The sequence below is a fragment of the Carlito syrichta genome, unplaced genomic scaffold (genome assembly GCF_000164805.1).
Source record: "Carlito syrichta isolate Samal-C Ts95f unplaced genomic scaffold, Tarsius_syrichta-2.0.1 Scaffold315432, whole genome shotgun sequence".
Taxonomy (NCBI): domain Eukaryota; kingdom Metazoa; phylum Chordata; class Mammalia; order Primates; family Tarsiidae; genus Carlito; species Carlito syrichta.
Genome location: NW_007259528.1, coordinates 213,733 through 230,576, shown reverse-complemented (window position 1 = coordinate 230,576; position 16,844 = coordinate 213,733). Strand labels below are relative to the sequence as shown.

At 39.1% G+C, this 16,844-nt stretch overlaps 1 protein-coding gene across 5 annotated transcripts; it reads left to right on the top strand.

The window, feature by feature from the left end:
* Window positions 1-269: 269 nt before the first annotated feature.
* Window positions 270-16,791, top strand: ZNF322 (zinc finger protein 322). 5 transcript variants are annotated; one of them, XM_021706327.1, is made up of 5 exons: window positions 270-578; window positions 1,214-1,279; window positions 1,424-1,510; window positions 9,227-9,297; window positions 12,449-16,791. In XM_021706327.1, the coding sequence occupies exon 5, from the start codon at window positions 12,623-12,625 to the stop codon at window positions 13,829-13,831; it is 1,209 nt and encodes a 402-aa protein (XP_021562002.1). In that variant the 5' UTR covers window positions 270-578; window positions 1,214-1,279; window positions 1,424-1,510; window positions 9,227-9,297; window positions 12,449-12,622; the 3' UTR covers window positions 13,832-16,791. The 5 variants fall into 5 exon arrangements, with proteins under 5 accessions (XP_021562002.1, XP_008070999.1, XP_008071000.1 ...); XM_008072808.2 differs by lacking the exon at window positions 1,214-1,279 and having other exon boundaries at window positions 270-565; XM_008072809.2 differs by lacking the exons at window positions 1,214-1,279; window positions 1,424-1,510 and having other exon boundaries at window positions 270-565.
* The last annotated feature ends 53 nt before the right edge of the window (window positions 16,792-16,844 follow it).

The following is a 16,844-nucleotide window of genomic DNA, read 5'->3' as shown; positions in this document are numbered from 1 at the left end:
AGTCCTCTTTCCGCAACCTTGGAGAAACTGCAAATATAAACTGCAGAGCTACTGGCGTTCTTTCTCCTCAGACAAGGTAGCCGCGACCGGCCAGCAACAACCCGGCCTCCCACTACGTCAGTACAGTACCTTCGGCCCCAACGCGCCCCGGGTCCCGTGAGCGCAGGCGCCCCAGGGCTCCGCCCCTTTCTGGAGGCTTGGGCCCTATTGGCCCAGCGGTCGGGGGTGGAGAGCCTTAGTCACCGGAGAACGGGAATCATGTGACTTGCGGGGGTGGGGCTGCGCCGGCCTCTTCCCAGCCGGGCTGAAAGGATTTGCGTAGCTGGCCTTGTCGGCCCTGAAAGCGCCCAGCGGGCGACCTGACCCCAGCTTTCCTAGCCGAAACGCGCGAAGGGAGTTGTTCCTAGCTCTCGTCGGTCCCCGGGTGCGCTTTTCCTTTCCAGACCTGGGCCCTTAGGTCCACCACCGCGGAATCTGCTGCCGCCTAGAAACCCAGATTCGAGTGTCCGGAGAGTAACCGGAAGTGCTGTCCCCAGGCCTAGGGGCGGCGCCGGTGGCTGCCAGGGTAAGCGCGGCCGGTTGGGCTTGGAGGGGCGCGGCCTGCAGGCCTGTGAATGGGGCGGGGACGCTGCGGGCTTGGAGACCCCCAGCCACAGCTGAGTGGGAGCAGCCCCTGTTCCTCCACACCGAGCGTGGTCTGGGCTCCCCCTTGACGGCAGATGGAGGACTGGAAGACGGTCAGTGAAAGTTGAAAGAAGAGAACCTTAGTACGGTCGTTCCTAGAGATAATAATAGTAAACACTGTCAGGCACTTTTCTAAGCTATATATATATCTTTCATATAGATCGGGGAAGTAACCAAGGACGTTTAGTGGAGTTTTTCCCCTCATATTCAGTGCAGAGATTAGTTAGGTTGCGGTTGAATCTGTTTGCAGAAGAATCTGGTTTGTTTGATTTTCCCATAGCCGCTTCTTTTTGGAAAACTGAATTATATGTACATTTGTATTATATACACATCACACACATTTTTGGGTTTGTAATGTTAGAAGAACGGGTCCTTAACCTTAGAAGTTGAGATAATACAACCAAAAACAATTAGTAGAAAGAGAAACATTAAAACAAACAAGAAAAACAGGACTTAGGTTTTGTTATGAAGTTAAAGTTAGTTATTTTTCAGAAAGATTCTTGATATTTTGTCTGGAGCTGTTGGCAAGGAACTAATGGCTACCAATGGCAGTTACTTTATGCAGGAGAAACAATGTAAGCAAAGATGGAAGGAGGTAAAATATGATTGAAGGTGGGAAGAGGTAAGATATAGTTGAAGAATTACATTGCAGAAGAAATGGGACCAATGTTTAGATGGCCAGCTCTAGAAAAATTATAAATTTCACAGTCATATTTTACATTTTTAATTTTTCCCCAAGGGGAGAGGAGAATTGATTGCTGTGAACAGTTCTGGACTAGAGACCTTTGGGAGCCAAAAGGAAGACAGTCTTGTCTTTCTTGTTTTGGTAAGTGGCATACCAGACTCTGTTCCTATATAAATGTGGATGGGAAATGGTGTAGGGCAGAGGACAGGAAGGATTGGGAGAAGATACTTGAAAAAAGAGAATGCCCATTTTCTATCTCCTAAAATAGCAGAGTGATAAAACTGGGCTCTATTCTACCAATTTAAGTGTATATTTTACTCCTTTCCTGCATGCCTGCATATTCATAATAGATGTGCAGTAATTGCTTCTTGATTGATTTCAGCACAAAGAAGGCAGTATGTCCAATGCTTAGGCAGCAGACTGGAGTCAAAAGATGGATATTTAATCCTGACTCTGCTTCTTACTAGTTTTAAGTTCTTAGGTGTTTATCTAACTGCTCTAAGCATCAGGTTTTTTTTGTCTGCAAGGTACAAACATTGGTATTAATACCTATTTTGTTGGGTTCTTGGGAGGATTGATTAAGGTAGTCCATGTAATCAATTTAAAAAATAAGGTAATCCCGAGCCTAAGGCCTATACAGTAAACATTACGTAGTTTTTGGATAATACTTTACTTAGTCTGATTATCCCATGCATCCTTTAATTGTATTGCTTTCAAGTTCTATGTTGCTCAGTTGAGTTTAGTCCTTTACCAAGTGTCTCAGTTCTCATAGCAACTCTGTGAGTCATGTAATCTTACCCAAAGGGGAAATTGAAGTTGAAGGAAGTTAAGTAACTAATCCAAGTTCTCACAGCTATAAAGGAGCAGAGTGGGAATTTGAACCAAAATCTGAGTCCAGAGCTTAAAGTTTTAGTTTTAACCACCAAAATATACCACCCTTTAGCTATCATGTTTTTTAAAAACCAAAATAAAATACCTTTTAATTTTGAAATAATTTCAGACATACACAAAATTGCAAAATGGTACAAGGAACTCCCATATACTCTTCACCCATAATTCCTAAATGTTAACATTTTACCATGTTTGCCTTGTGATTCTATCTCCCTATATACACACGTCTTTGCCTGTTTTGTGCTGCTATTACTGAGTACTGCAAACTGGGTAATTTATAATGAACAGAAATTCATTGGCTTATCATTCTGGAGGCTGGGAAGTCCAAGATTGAGGGGCCAGCATCTGGTGAGGGTCTTTTTGTTGTGTCACCCCATGGCATAGGGGCAAAGAGAAGGTGGGAGTAAGCAAGAGAGTACGCAAGAGGGGACGAAACTCATCCTTTTATAAGGAACCCACTCCCACAATAATGGTATTAAATACTTCCCATTAGGCCCCACTTCCCAACACTACCGCTCTGGGGATCACATTTCCAACACAGAAACTTTGGAGGACACATTCAAGCCCTAGCAATGCACATACATATATATACACATAACTTTTTTCTGAACCATTTGTAAGTAGTAGACATAGTGCCTCTTTGCAAACTGAGAGAATTAAGTCCTGAGATTCTAAGATACATAATGAATTAACTTGTATGCATGTTCAGTACTACTAACTACATGCCATCCTTGGGAGTATTTAGAAAACAGTTATTCAGATACATGTCCTGTAAGATTTCTCTCCCAGAACTCTATTTAAGAAAGCCTGTCCTAAATATGCAGTTATTTATTTCCTAAAAACAAGGATATTCTCTTAAGGTATCATTACAGTTATCAGTGTCATGAAGTTAATGCTTACAAAGTACTATTATGTCATCTCCAGACCTTATTCAAATTTAACCAGGTGATCCATTAATGTCATTTCTAGCAAAAGGAAGAAAAAAAGTTGTTTTGTGTTCCAAGATCTGATTCAGCATCATTCATTTTTATTTAATTATAATATCTTCTTTACTGTGAACATATTTTCAGACTTTGTCTTTCATAACCTTGACATTTTTTGAAAAATTTAGGCCATTTATTTGGTAGTATTTACTTCAATTTGAGTTTGCCTGATGTTTCCTTATGACAAGATTCAGTTTGTACATTTTTGGCAAGATATTACAGGAGTGATGTTATATTCTTCTCTACATCATATTAGGAGACACATGATGTTGCTTTTTCTCATTACTAGTAGTGTTAACTTTAATCACTTGATTAAGATGTTGTCTGTCAGGTTTATAAACTGTGAAGTTACTTTTTTGTCTTTTTAATTATTAAATATCTAACGGGGAGGTATTTTCAGATTGTGTAAATATCTTGATTTTCACACAATATTCTTCTTTTGATTGACCTGATGATTTTTTAAGATTCATCACTTTTTCTACACTTAATTGTTGGCTTTCTAGTGAAAAAAATTTTCTTCTCCTTCTTTATTTATATATTTTTTTGGGAGTCCAGATTCATGGATTCTTGTTTTGTTACTAATTTATTACTATTATTATTTATTTTGATATTCTATTTATTCCAGATTTGTATAGTGACAGCCCCTCTATCTTGATGCATGGATCCTTTTGACATATTCCACCCCATTTTCAGCACTTCCTTTCTGGCACAACAGGATGATCCAGGCTCATCTTGTACTTTCCAAACTCTGGAATCAGCCATTTCTCCAAGGAGTATTGATTTCTTTCAGGGGAGAATGGTATTTAGAAACCAAGAACTGGTGCCTGGTGTGCTCATTACTACTAAGATTTCGTTGTTTCTGTGACTTCTCTGTAGACATTACTAGAAAGAAAACACAACTTCACACACACACACACACACACACACACACACACACACACACACACACACACGCATTTCTGATGTCTCTATAGATACCTAAATTAGGGGTCTCCAAGCCCCAGGCCATGAACCAATGTTAGGAACTGGGCCATTCGGCAGGAGGTGAGTGGTGGTGAGCAAGCAAAGTTTCATCTGTATTTAGTCACTCTCCATCACCACATTACCACCTGAGCTCTGCTTTCTGTCAAATCAATGGTGGCATTAGATTCTCATAGGAGCATAAACCTATTGTGAACCACACATGTGAGGGATCTAGGTTGTGAGCTCCTTATGAGAGTCTAATGCCTGCTGATCTGTGCTAGAGCTGAGGCGGTGACAACAAAGATTGTTGACAAATGGTATTTCTCTTATCACTTTTTAATGGATTTTATCTTTTAGAACACTTTTAGGTTCACAGCAAAATTGAGTAAAGGGTACAGAGAGTCCACATATGTCCGCTACTACTCCCCTTTCCAGCAGCAGACACACATGCGCGTGCGGGCGCGCACGCGCGCACACACACACACACACACACACACACCATTCCCCTACTGTCAACATCTTACACCAGAGTGCTACATTTCTTAGAATCAGTGAACCTAGGTGGACACATTATCACTCAAGCTACATAGTTTACATTAGTGTTAATTTCTTTATGTTGTGCATTCTATCTGTTTTGGCAAATTGTATAATGACATGTATCCACTATTTATAGTACACAATATAGTTTCACTGCCCTGAAAGGCCTTTGTGCTCCCCCAATTTATCCTTTCCTCCTCACTAACCCCTGATAAGCATCGATTTTTTTTTCCTGATTCCATAGTTTTGCCTTTTTCTGAATGTCATATTGTTGGACTCATACAGTATATAGTTTTTCCAGGTTTGCTTCTTTAACTTTGTAATACACATTTAAAGTTCCTCCATATTATTTCATGCCTTAATAGTTCATTTCTGTTTCCTTTTCTTTCTTTTTTTTTTTTTTTTTTAAGTCAGAGTCTCAGTGTCACCCAGGCTGGAGTGCAGTGGCACATTCACTGCCACCACAGGCTTGACCTGCTGAGCTAAGACCATCCTTCCACCCCAGTCTTCCAAGTAGCTGGAACCACAGCTTTGTGCCACCACGCCCGGCTAATTTTGTTGATTTATTGTAGAGACAAGGTCTCACCAAGTTGCCAGGCTGGTCTTGAGCCCCTGGACTCAGTCAATCCTCTCACCACCACCTCCCAAAGTGCTGGGATTACAGGTGTGAGCCACCACACCTGACCAAGAGTTCATTTCTTTTTAGCACTGGATAATATTCTGTTGTCTGAATGTTCCATACTTTATCCATTTACCTATTAAAGGACATCTTGTTTGCGTCCAAGTTTTGGCAATTATGAATAAAGCTGCTATAAACATGTGTGTGCAGGTTTTTGTATGGACATGCTTTTTCAACTCATTTGGCTGTAAATACCAAAGAATGTTCTTGTTGGGTCATATGGTAAGCATATGTTTAGTTTTTTCTTTTTTTTTTTTTTTTTTTAGAGCCTCACTCTGTTGCCCAGACTAGAGTGTAATTGCATGTTCACAGTCACCACACCCTTGAACTGCTGGGCTCAGGTGATCCTTCTGCCTCAGCCTTCCAAGTAGCTGAAACCATAGATGCACCACCACTCGCAGCTAATTTTTATTTATTTGTTTATTTACTTACTTACTTACTTATTGTAGAGACGAGGTATTGCCAAGTTGCCCAGGCTAGTCTCGAACCCCTGGGCTCAAGCCATTCTCTCACCTCTGCCTCCCAAAATGCTGGGATTACAGGTGTGGGCCACCATGCCCTGCCCATGTATACTTATTTTTATAAGAAACTTCCAAACTCTTCCGAGGTGGCTGTGCTACTTTGTGTTTCCACCAACAGTGAATGAGAGTTCCTGTTGCTCTACATTTCTCACTAGCATTTGATGTTGGCAGTATTTGTATTTTACCATTCTAATGAATATATAGTGATATCTCACTGTGATTTTAATTTGCATTGCCCTAAAAATATGTTGATGAATATCTTTTCTTTTTTTTTTTCTTTTTTTGAGATGGAGTCTCACTCTGTCACCCAGACTGGAATGCAGTGGCCGCTCCCAGCCACTGCAGCCTCGAACTGCTGGGCTCTGGCGATCCTTCCGCCTCAGCCTTCCAAGTAGCTGGAACTACCAGTGCACGCTACCACGCCCAGCTAATTTTTGACTTATTGTAGAGATGAGGTTTCGCCAAGTTGCCCAGGCAGGTCTTGAACCCGCGGGCTCAGGCAATCCACTCACCTCAGCCTCCCAAAGCGCTGGGATTACAGGCTGAGCCACTGAGCCCAGTTTGAACATCTTTTCATACGCTTATTTGCCATTTGTATATTTTCTTTGATGAGGTGCCTTTCATGACTTGCTCATTTTGTAATCCAGTTTGTTGTTGAGTTTTAAGAGAATATCATCTATTTTGTATATTTGGGTTTTGTTTTGTTTTGTTGCATCTGAGTCTCACTCTGTTACCCAGACTGGAGTGCAGTGGCTCAATTCCGACTCACTGCAGCCTCAACCTCCTGGGCTCAGGCAATCCTTCCACCTCAGCCTCCTGAGTAGCTGGGACTACAAGTGCACACCGCCATGCCTGGCTAATTGTTTTGATTTTTTTTTTAGGAGATGAAGTCATGTTGCCGAGCTTGATCTCAAAATCCTGTGCTCAAGCAATTCTCCTGCCTTAGCCTCCCGAAGTCCTGATATTACTGATGTGAGCCACTGTGCTCTGCTTGGAATTTTTTTTAGTTGGAATAACAGTCTTTTATCAGATATGTCTTCAGCAAATATTTTCTTATGGTCTATAGCTTGTCTTCTCATTCTTTTGACAATGTTTTCATAGAGCAGAAATTTTTAATTTTAATGGAGTGCAGCTTATCAGTTTTCTTCCACGGGTCATGCCTTTAATGTATCTAAAAAGTCATTGCCGTACTCAAGATCATCTAGATTTTCTCCTATGTTATTTTCTGGGCATTTTAGAATTTATTTATTTATTTTTATTTAGCATTTCACTTTGTCTTCCAGGCTGAAGTGCAATGACACACTCATAGCCACCCCAGCATTGACCTGCTGGGCTCTGGCAATCCTTCTGCCTCAGCTTGCCAAGTAACTGGAAATACAGGTGCACACTACCGCACCCGGCTAATTTTTTGATTGATTGTAGAGACAAGGTCTCGCCAAGTTGCCCGGGCTGGTCTCAAACCTGCGGGCTCAGGCAATTCACTCTCCTTGGCCTCCCTAAGTGCTAGGATTACAGGCTGAGCCACCATGCCAGGCCGAGTTTTGCAATTTTATGTTTTGTATTTAGGTCTCTGATTTATTTGAGGTTTTTAAAATTGTATTTAATTGACAAGAAAAATTGATGTGTTTATGGTATACAACATGAAGTTTTGATATTTGTATACATTGTGGAATGGCTAAATCAAGCTATTTAACATGCATTACCTGTAGTCACCATGTTTTACAGTAGATCTCTAGAACTTATTCCTCCTGTTTAACAAATTTTGTGTCCTTTGACCAACCTCTATTCAAGCCCCTAAAGCCCAGCCTCTAGTAATCACCATTTTATTCTCTGTTTCTATGAGTTAGATCTTTTTACACTCCATATGTGAGATCATGTAGTATTTGTTTTTCTGTGCCTATCTTATTTCACTTAACATAATGTCCTTCTGGTTTATCTATATTAATGCAAATGACAGGATTTTCTTCTGTTTTTAAGGCTGAATAGTTTTCCATTGTGTATGTATACCACATTTTATTCATTCTTCCATTGTGTGATCCACTTTGAGTTAATTTTTGTGAAGAGTGTAAGTTTTGTGTCCAGATTCATTTTTTCACATGTGGATGTTTTATAGTCCTAGTAAACACTCAGCTGCTAACACTGGATGCCAATCAATTGAGAGGCAGAAAAACTGGTAGAAAGATGTTTATTTCTGAATTTGAATCCAGGGAGCAGAGCTGGACTCGAGGCCTTTCTAAAATGGTTCTGCTCACCCTTCAGGCTTTACAATCCATTTTTATTAGTCCAGAGTTATTGGTACCTATACATTAACCACATGACTAGCAGAGCATTGTATAGAACTTAAGTTACAGCTGCATTTTATTGATGCTGGCATTTTACAGTCCAGACTTCCTGGTGCCAGGTACCAGAGGTATCTCATAGCTTTTATCAGTAAGGCCCGGGTAGAATTGTTAATCAAGCCTGCCATAGAGTAAAGGGAGTTTACAAGGCCTAAGACATCATGCATTACACAAGTTATATTGATTCAAAAGTTATACAAATCACAAGACTTACCATTACATTGATACTACATTATTCAAACCTATGACTACTAAGAAAAGGGAGTGAATGGGGATTTACATCTTTCAGTTGATTGGGCATAATCTTCAGGGAAGTCAAGGATCCCTGGAAGCTGCTTACTGGGAGTGCATAGGAGATAAAGGGAAGCGCACCTTTTATTAGCTCTCAGGAATGTGTTTGGGAGTGTACAGGAGCACTTGAACCCTTGCCATGCCCTTCTCTAGGGGCTGTGGCAATATGGACAGACATTAGCGGGTATTGCCTTTGCTCCTTTGTCAAAGATCAGCTTACTTTATTTATGTGGGTGTATTTTTGAACTCTGTTCTCTTCCATTGATTTATCTGTTCATTCATTAATACGACACTTTCTGTTCATTCATTAATACGACACTTTCTTGATTACTATAGTTTTAGTCTTGTAGCTTCAAGTATAGTATGTCTTGAAGTTGAGTAGCGCCAGTCTGCCAACTTTGTTCTCTTTTAATATTGTGTTAACTAATCCGGGTGTTTTGCTTCTTCATAAAACTTTAGTATCTGTAAATCAATATCAACAAAATAAGTTGCTGGGATTTTGATAGGATATAGATTTTTTATTGTCCTTTTTTTGAAAACATCATGTGGGGTGGTTCAAGACTATGGTTACATAGGTCCTTTGAGTGAAATGATCTAGTGCAAAATTCTCTCATTTATGACTTTTTATCCTTTTCTTGTCTTGTGTTTTACAGATTGCTCTCTTCCTTCAGAAATCAAATCCTCAGCACCAAGAAGTGAATGTTTTCTTCCGTATGGATTCTAGGTAAACTGCAGTTATTTCCGTCTGTCTTTTGAAATGTACCTGCTGTTTCTCAGACTTCATCCTATCAGAGTACTTCCTACCCCTGTGGTATTCAGTCCTTTTGTCAGACAAAGAGAGAGGCCGAATTTAAATGAGAATTCATTCATGCACTCAGCAGGTGCTTATTAAGCACCTATTTTGTGTCTGGCATTACTCTCTGTACTACAGAAAGAGCATCACACAAAACACATCCTTGTCATATTTTAACAATAGGCAATAAACTAATAAGCAAATTATGTAGTGTGTTAGAAGATGATAAGTGCTGTGGAGAAAAGTAAAGCAGAAAAGGGGGATCAGGAATGCTAGGACATGGGGACAATTCACAACATTAAGTAGGGTGGTCAGAAAAGGCCTTCCTGAGAATTATCGTCTGAGAAAATAGTCATTGAAGGAGTTAAGAGAGAACCAGGCACATACTGGGGAAAGCCAGCAGAAGAAAGGAAGGACAAAGGCCCTAAGGGGAGTTTGTCTGGATGACTTCCCCGTAGGAGGCCATTGTGGCTGGATTGGAAGGTGTGCAGAGAAGAACAGTAGAAAAAGGAGGCTGGTTTTCTAATTGGTCCATTACACTTACTCTAGTGTGCTGTATTTAGTGAGTTTTAATATTGTTTCCTTTACAAATGGATGTGTAGCCTCTGGTCTAATATCCAAATTCTTGGATACTGGACCCTTTTGAGAATTCAATGAATGGTGGACTTCCTCCTTAGAAAAATGCACATATATTGAACAAGATTTTATAGTCAATTTTAAAGGTTTCATAAGCTATCTAGGAGTCTATGGATGCCAAAGAAGAACCTCTGTTCTAGGATTGAGTACCTACTATGTGTCAGACACTGTTCTAGGTGTTAGGGAAACAGCAGTGAATAAAACAAACAAAAAATTCCTGTCCTTTAGGGGCTTACCTTCTGTGGAGAAAACAAGACAAGAAAAGAGAGGAGTGTTGTTTGTGTGGGTCAGCTTGGATGGAAGTGTGTTATAATTTAGAATAGCATGACTGGAAATGGCCTCACTGAGAATATGACAGTTAAGCAAAGATTTTAAGAAGTGCGCCTTGAAAATAATCTGGAAGAAGAGCCCTTCAGCCAGGAAAAGATAGCAAGTATAAACACCATAAATGGGAGCGGATCTGGCTTGTTTGAACAATAGCAAAACCCAGGGTAACTGGAGTACAGTGAGTAAGTAGGGGAAGAGCAGGGAAATGAGTCAAGAGTGGTAAATAGGAGTCAGATTTCTTAGGCTCTTGAGGGCTTCTAAGAGGAGTACTTTTGATGGAGAGGTGAGGGTGAATGTCTGATTACAATACGTTCCAGAAACCTTGGAAGACAAGGATTGGAGATACTGAACAGGTGTATTTCTTTTTGAGGAGTTTTACTGTGAGGAGAAAGAGAGAAACAGGACAGTAGCTCCAGGGTTAGGTGACTGAGAGAAGTTTTCTTGTGGGTTGTGCTTTTATTTTTTAGAAGAGAAATAATAACCAGTTTGTTAATTAGAATGATCTGGTAGAAGGGAGTAAATTGATCATGTAAGAGAGGGAAAATAGAATTGCTTAAGTGATGTCCTTGTGAAGAAAGGGGTTATAATCCAGTACACAGATAGAAGACTGTCCTTAGATTGAGCAGGGGCAGTTTGTCATCCATGGTGACAGAAGGAAAGGTGGAGTGTATGACTACACTTGGATGAGGAGGTTGGTTGATGTGATAGGAGCATTGGAAAGGGTTTTTTTTGTTGTGCATGTGTGTGTTGTTGTTTTGTTGCTTCCATTTTCTTAGCAAAATTATCAGCTTATATTTCTTAGGTGAAGAATGGGGGTGAGAGGAATGTATGAGGAGAGGGTCAAACATGCGAAAAGGTCACTGAATAACATGAAGGACATGGAAAATGGCTTTTTCTCTCTTTTATTTCTCATGTTCTTTAATATGGTGTTGTAGTTGATAAATGTAGTTACTTCTTGCTCCTTCTGAACTTCTCTCTTGAAGCAACTCACCGTTTTCCTTAACATTAGTCTATATCTCTCTATGACATCTTTAACTCTCTAGTAGGCTTGCCTTAGGGAAAACAGTTACTGATTACAGAGATCACAATCTACCCCCTCTCTCCTTTTTAATCTTCTAGTCACTTGAAGATTAATCCTTATCCAGGAAAAGTGAAAGCATTTGGAGCCTAAGCACAGAACGTTTTTATTAATGTTATGAAAGAGAATTATATCACTGTGACTTTTCTGTATGTAAGGACACCACAGAACACATGCAGGTAAAAAATTCTATATATGCGATATTTGTGGCAAGAATTTTGGTCACAGTGTTCTGATCTACTTGTCTACCAGCAAAGCTTTACAAAGTTTTACAAAGAAAAGCCTGGTATAAAAGCTGCGCTCCAAGCCTAGGATTTCATCTATAGTCAGCCATGAATTTTCTTTCTGAGCAAGGTTTGTGCTTATATAATTATATCAAAGCAGAATCTTAGGTCCCTTTATTATAATAATAATAAGAATGAGAACTAACACAGAGTACTTGCCATGAGATTTATAGTGATTTATTATTCAACTCAAACCCTAGTTTTTATTATTAATTCATTTTTTCAGATGAGAAACTAGGCATAGAGTGGTTAAGAAACTTGCCTTACATTACATAGCTAGGAAGATAGAGTCATAGGAACCTTACTTCTTTTTCTGATCACCAGGAATTCTAATGGTTGTTAATTACTTCCTTTCAAACATTTCTGCAGAAAGGACTGCAGAGATATTTATTCACAGTCTCTTTTGGTCTAGTTTCTCCATAAGCGGGCATACTAATTATTAGACCTGTGTTGAGTTCTCAGCTGCAGCAAGGGGAAGAAAAAGAGTCCAGTTTTGAGATCACCCAGATTCATAAAAGAAAGAGTTCTTATTGGTAGTTTTTCATATGTATTGCTGATCAATTTTATATTTAACAAAATGGAAAACCAAATAACTGATTTCAGTCCATGCAAAACCTAGAAGGCTTATAGACTCTTTCTTGTACATAATTTCTATCTTTTGTGCAATGCTTTTAATCTTAATGACTAAAGGAGATATAGGAATATAAATATATGACCGAAGTTATAGGAATATAAATATTTCTACTTTGTCTCACAGGTTTGGAAATACCAACTAAGGAATCAGTGTATACCATGCTGGAAACTTGTAGAGGCTCATGACTAAAAGTCTTGAAACAGATGTATCTTCAAATTCTTATCAAGAAAATGACTGTGAAGGCAATGATGGGTCACAAAGACCAGTGGAAAACTCCCTAGGAGAGAGCCATAGAAAATGTACACTTCAGAAGAGAGATGTAACCAGAGAACTCAAAAAAGGAAAATATATCATATGTGCCCTCAGAAGGGTAAAAAGATTTTTATTCATGTCCATGAGATTACTCAAATAGATGATCAAATATACCAGTGCCTTGAGTGCGAACAAAACTTCTGTGAAAACTTAGCTCTTATTATGTGTGAGAGAACCCATACAGGGGAGAAATCTTATAGATGTGATATGTGTGAGAAAACCTTTGTCCAAAGCTCAGATCTTATTTCACACCAGAGGATCCACAATTATGAGAAACCTTATAAATGTAGCAAATGTGAGAAGAGTTTTTGGCACCACTTAGCCCTTTCAGGACACCAGAGGACACATGCAGGTAAAAAATTCTATACATGTGACATTTGTGGCAAGAATTTTGGTCAGAGTTCTGATCTGCTTGTCCACCAGCGAAGCCATACTGGTGAGAAACCATATCTATGTAGTGAGTGTGATAAATGCTTCAGCAGAAGTACAAACCTCATAAGGCACCGAAGAACTCACACAGGTGAGAAACCATTTAAGTGTCTAGAGTGTGAAAAGGCTTTTAGTGGGAAATCAGATCTTATTAGCCACCAGAGAACTCATACTGGTGAAAGACCCTACAAATGTAATAAATGTGAGAAAAGTTACCGACACCGTTCAGCCTTCATTGTACATAAAAGAGTTCATACTGGGGAGAAACCCTATAAGTGTGGTGCCTGTGAGAAATGCTTTGGCCAGAAATCAGACCTTATCGTGCACCAGAGAGTACACACAGGTGAGAAGCCGTATAAATGCTTGGAATGTATGAGAAGTTTTACTCGGAGTGCTAACCTAATTAGGCACCAGGCAACTCACACTCATACTTTTAAATGCCTTGAATATGAGAAAAGTTTCAACTGTAGCTCAGATCTTATTGTGCATCAGAGAATTCACATGGAAGAGAAACCACATCAGTGGTCTACATGTGAAAGTGGCTTCCTTCTAGGTATGGACTTTGTTGCCCAACAGAAAATGAGAACTCAGACAGAGGAGCTACATTATAAATACAGTGTATGTGACAAAAGCTTTCACCAGAGCTCAGCCCTTCTCCAACATCAGACAGTACACATTGGTGAAAAACCATATATCTGTAATGTGGGTGAGAAAGGTCTTGAGCTCAGCCCTCCCCATGCATCAGAAGCCTCACAAATGTCTTGACCAGATAAGAAGTTATAATAACCTAAAATGTGTATTTTCATGTGAAATAACTCATTAAGAATCCCAGGTAAATCTCAGACTTTCCTCAGAGCTCAGAATTCAGTGGGAACCAGAGAGCCTACAATTGTAGGGAGTATGAGAAATGCTTTGCCCAGAGAGCTGCCCTAATAAAACACCGTAACAGTCACTCCAATGAGAAAACTCCACAAACTCCTGGAGTTTTGGAAAACTTTCAGTCTGAACTTGAATTTGATTGCTCACAAGAGGATTCATACAGGTGGGAACCCTTACAAATGCAGTAAGTGTTAGAGAGCTTTCTAGCAGTGCTCAGCCCTCTTTGTTGTGAGAGAATTCACTCTGGAGAACAACCTTTTCAATGCCTTCAGTGTCAACAGTGCTTCAGACGATATGCATATCTCATTGGATCTCAGAAAACCCACCCTGGGGAGAAGTCCCAGCAAGCATGAAAAAGGCTTCTAACAGAACTCTGACTTTCTTACTCATCAGAGAAGCCATACTGGTGAAAAATTGTGTATTTGTCTTGAGTGTGGCAAAAGCATTAGTTGGAGAGCCTTATTTGGGTTTGCACCCAAAAAAAGACCCAATCTGAGGAAAGACTTTACAAGTGTCTGAATGAGAAAGCTTGTCAATGTCAGCTCTGTGGTATATCAGGGAACTCATAAAAGTGAAAAACCCCATAAATACCTTGAGTCTGAAAAAAGCTTTGCTAAAAGCTCTTAATTGGGCCACAAAGAACCCATTCTGCAAAGAAGTTTGCTCCAGTGAGAGATTTAATTGTAGGTGAGAATCTGTGTACATATAATATGTGTGAGAAGAACTGTTCTCATAGTTAGTTGGCCAATATGGTATAGATGACTTTAAATGGAATCAGTATGGAAATAGTTCTTTTAGATACCCAGAAGCTTGTTCTGGGAGAAGCTAGGACAGGTCAGAGTAGACCTGATGGGTAACTCAGGTAAAGATGCTTTTCTTTTATCTGAACCACTTAATTATTGCTTTTACTTTCTAAAAATTCAGAAATCCAATAAAGGAAAGGACTGTAACCTTGTGATAGAAGGTGTGGCATGTGTTACTGTTGGGGAAAAGGAGTATATTGACTTTGTCTCGGTTTATTTTTATTCTTAGCTAGAGTGGAACTAGTATGTTGATAGTAACAAGGGACTCTTTGCTGACAGTGAAATGAACTAAGAAGCTAGGGAGTAGTTATCCCCAATCAAAACTCTCTCAGTAGTTTTCCTTTTGTAGGATCAACTGCATAAAGAAGCAGAATACTCAGACTTTTACTTAGTGTGAGTTGAGATATATCCTCAAAAGTTTCCTTTTCCCTAAAATATCTTTCAGGTTATTACTGGTATATGAAAATTTGATTTTAGAGATTCATTTCTTTTTAACTCTTAATACAAATTCCAGGATAATGGTTGTGATGTTGTTAGTATTCATATTTTTGTGACTGTCATCTCTTTCAGTGATAGACATCCAAGGTCAACTTCTAGTAAAATGGCTAGGGGAAGACAAAAGTTTAGGCCTGAGTAGACAGAGTAACAAACACATTAGTGATGCATTATTAATAAAGGAACAAGACCTTTTTTAAATTTAAGTATCCTGATTCCAAAACTGACATTCCTTTATTCCATTATCCTGCTGTTTATAACAAATCAAGCCCCATAATGATACATCTTTCATTTATTTCAGTTCTGTCAAGGAAAGAGAAAATGCCTTTTAATCCCAGAGAAAGGATTGCAATCACCACAATATAAGGTATATATTTGGCTTGGTATGCAGGATTCAAAATGCTTGAAGGGAAGAGTAGTAGGTAGATTCATCAGAGGTTTAAGAATAAGCAAGAACTTGTCTTCAGTTTAACAGGATAATTATGATTGTCTTTAACATTTCCTAGAAATACTATAATTAATCTAGGGATATATTAATAGTCACTTCTCAGTTTTTTCTTCCCTCAAAAGACATTCAATGCAGAATTCTATATTATTTTGGACTCTGCAGACTGGTGAATAAATATTTTGTTGCTAGTCTGAGTCCTCCAGTTTTGATTTAATTTATCCTAACAGATCCCTGAACTCCAGAGAATTGGCATTTGGATTCATGGAGTTGGCCAGTTGCCACACTGCTACCTTATGTGTTGCTCTAAGCTTTGATGCTAATGACTGGTTGGTGATCGTGAGAATATTAGAGCCAGTGACTATAGCTCATAGTAATAATAATGAGTCTGATTTTTTTTCTTCTATTAGAAAACAGGTCCTGGAAATTTATTGAATTGATGGATTTTAGTAATTTTTATAAATAGCTCTTGTACCATGAAAAGTTGCCCAGTGTGATAAGACACAGAAGATGTATTTTTTCTCTTTGGTGAAAATCATGCCTATCACTAGTATATGTTTGACAGTTGTAATATACTTAAAAAGTGTTGGGTGTAAGGCATGGTGGTGATGAAAATTAGTCTTTATGACTACTTGTTAGTCATTAGAGAGAACTTGGAGAAGGGGACAAAGTTGTTATCATTAGTAGGGCAGTGATTTGCCCCTTCTTTCAATTATTCTTATTAGTTAATTGTGTCTAGTCTTTAAGTAAATTAACAATGGACTATCCCTCAAGCAGAGAATTTTGGGGGTGTGAAACAAATCTGAGAGATTTTAACCATGGGAGGAAAAGGTGTTGGCATAATTCATATAGCATAACCTGAGGTTGGAGAGGACCACTTGGGAGCCTGTAATCAATACTAGAAGGTAACTTTTGGCATGGATGGAGGTTCCCCTGAAGCAGTGCCAACCTAAGTCTACCTCAGGTAAGTAGTTAGAATAACTTTTTCAAGATTTCAGACCAAACTAGATAATTTGTATTCATTTGATGTATTCTTAAGCTTTGTTTTTTTGGTTTTTTTTTTTGCCCTAATTCTTAAATAAACCTTTGTTCTGAAAAGCTCAGTTTTTGTCTCCACTGTACTAAAAGAAACAGCTTTTCCCCTACATTTGCATTA

What these genes read in the sequence shown, in the direction of transcription:
- ZNF322 (XM_008072809.2), top strand. Translation starts at nt 12,623, where the DNA reads ATGTACACTTCAGAAGAGAGATGTAACCAGAGAACTCAAAAAAGGAAA.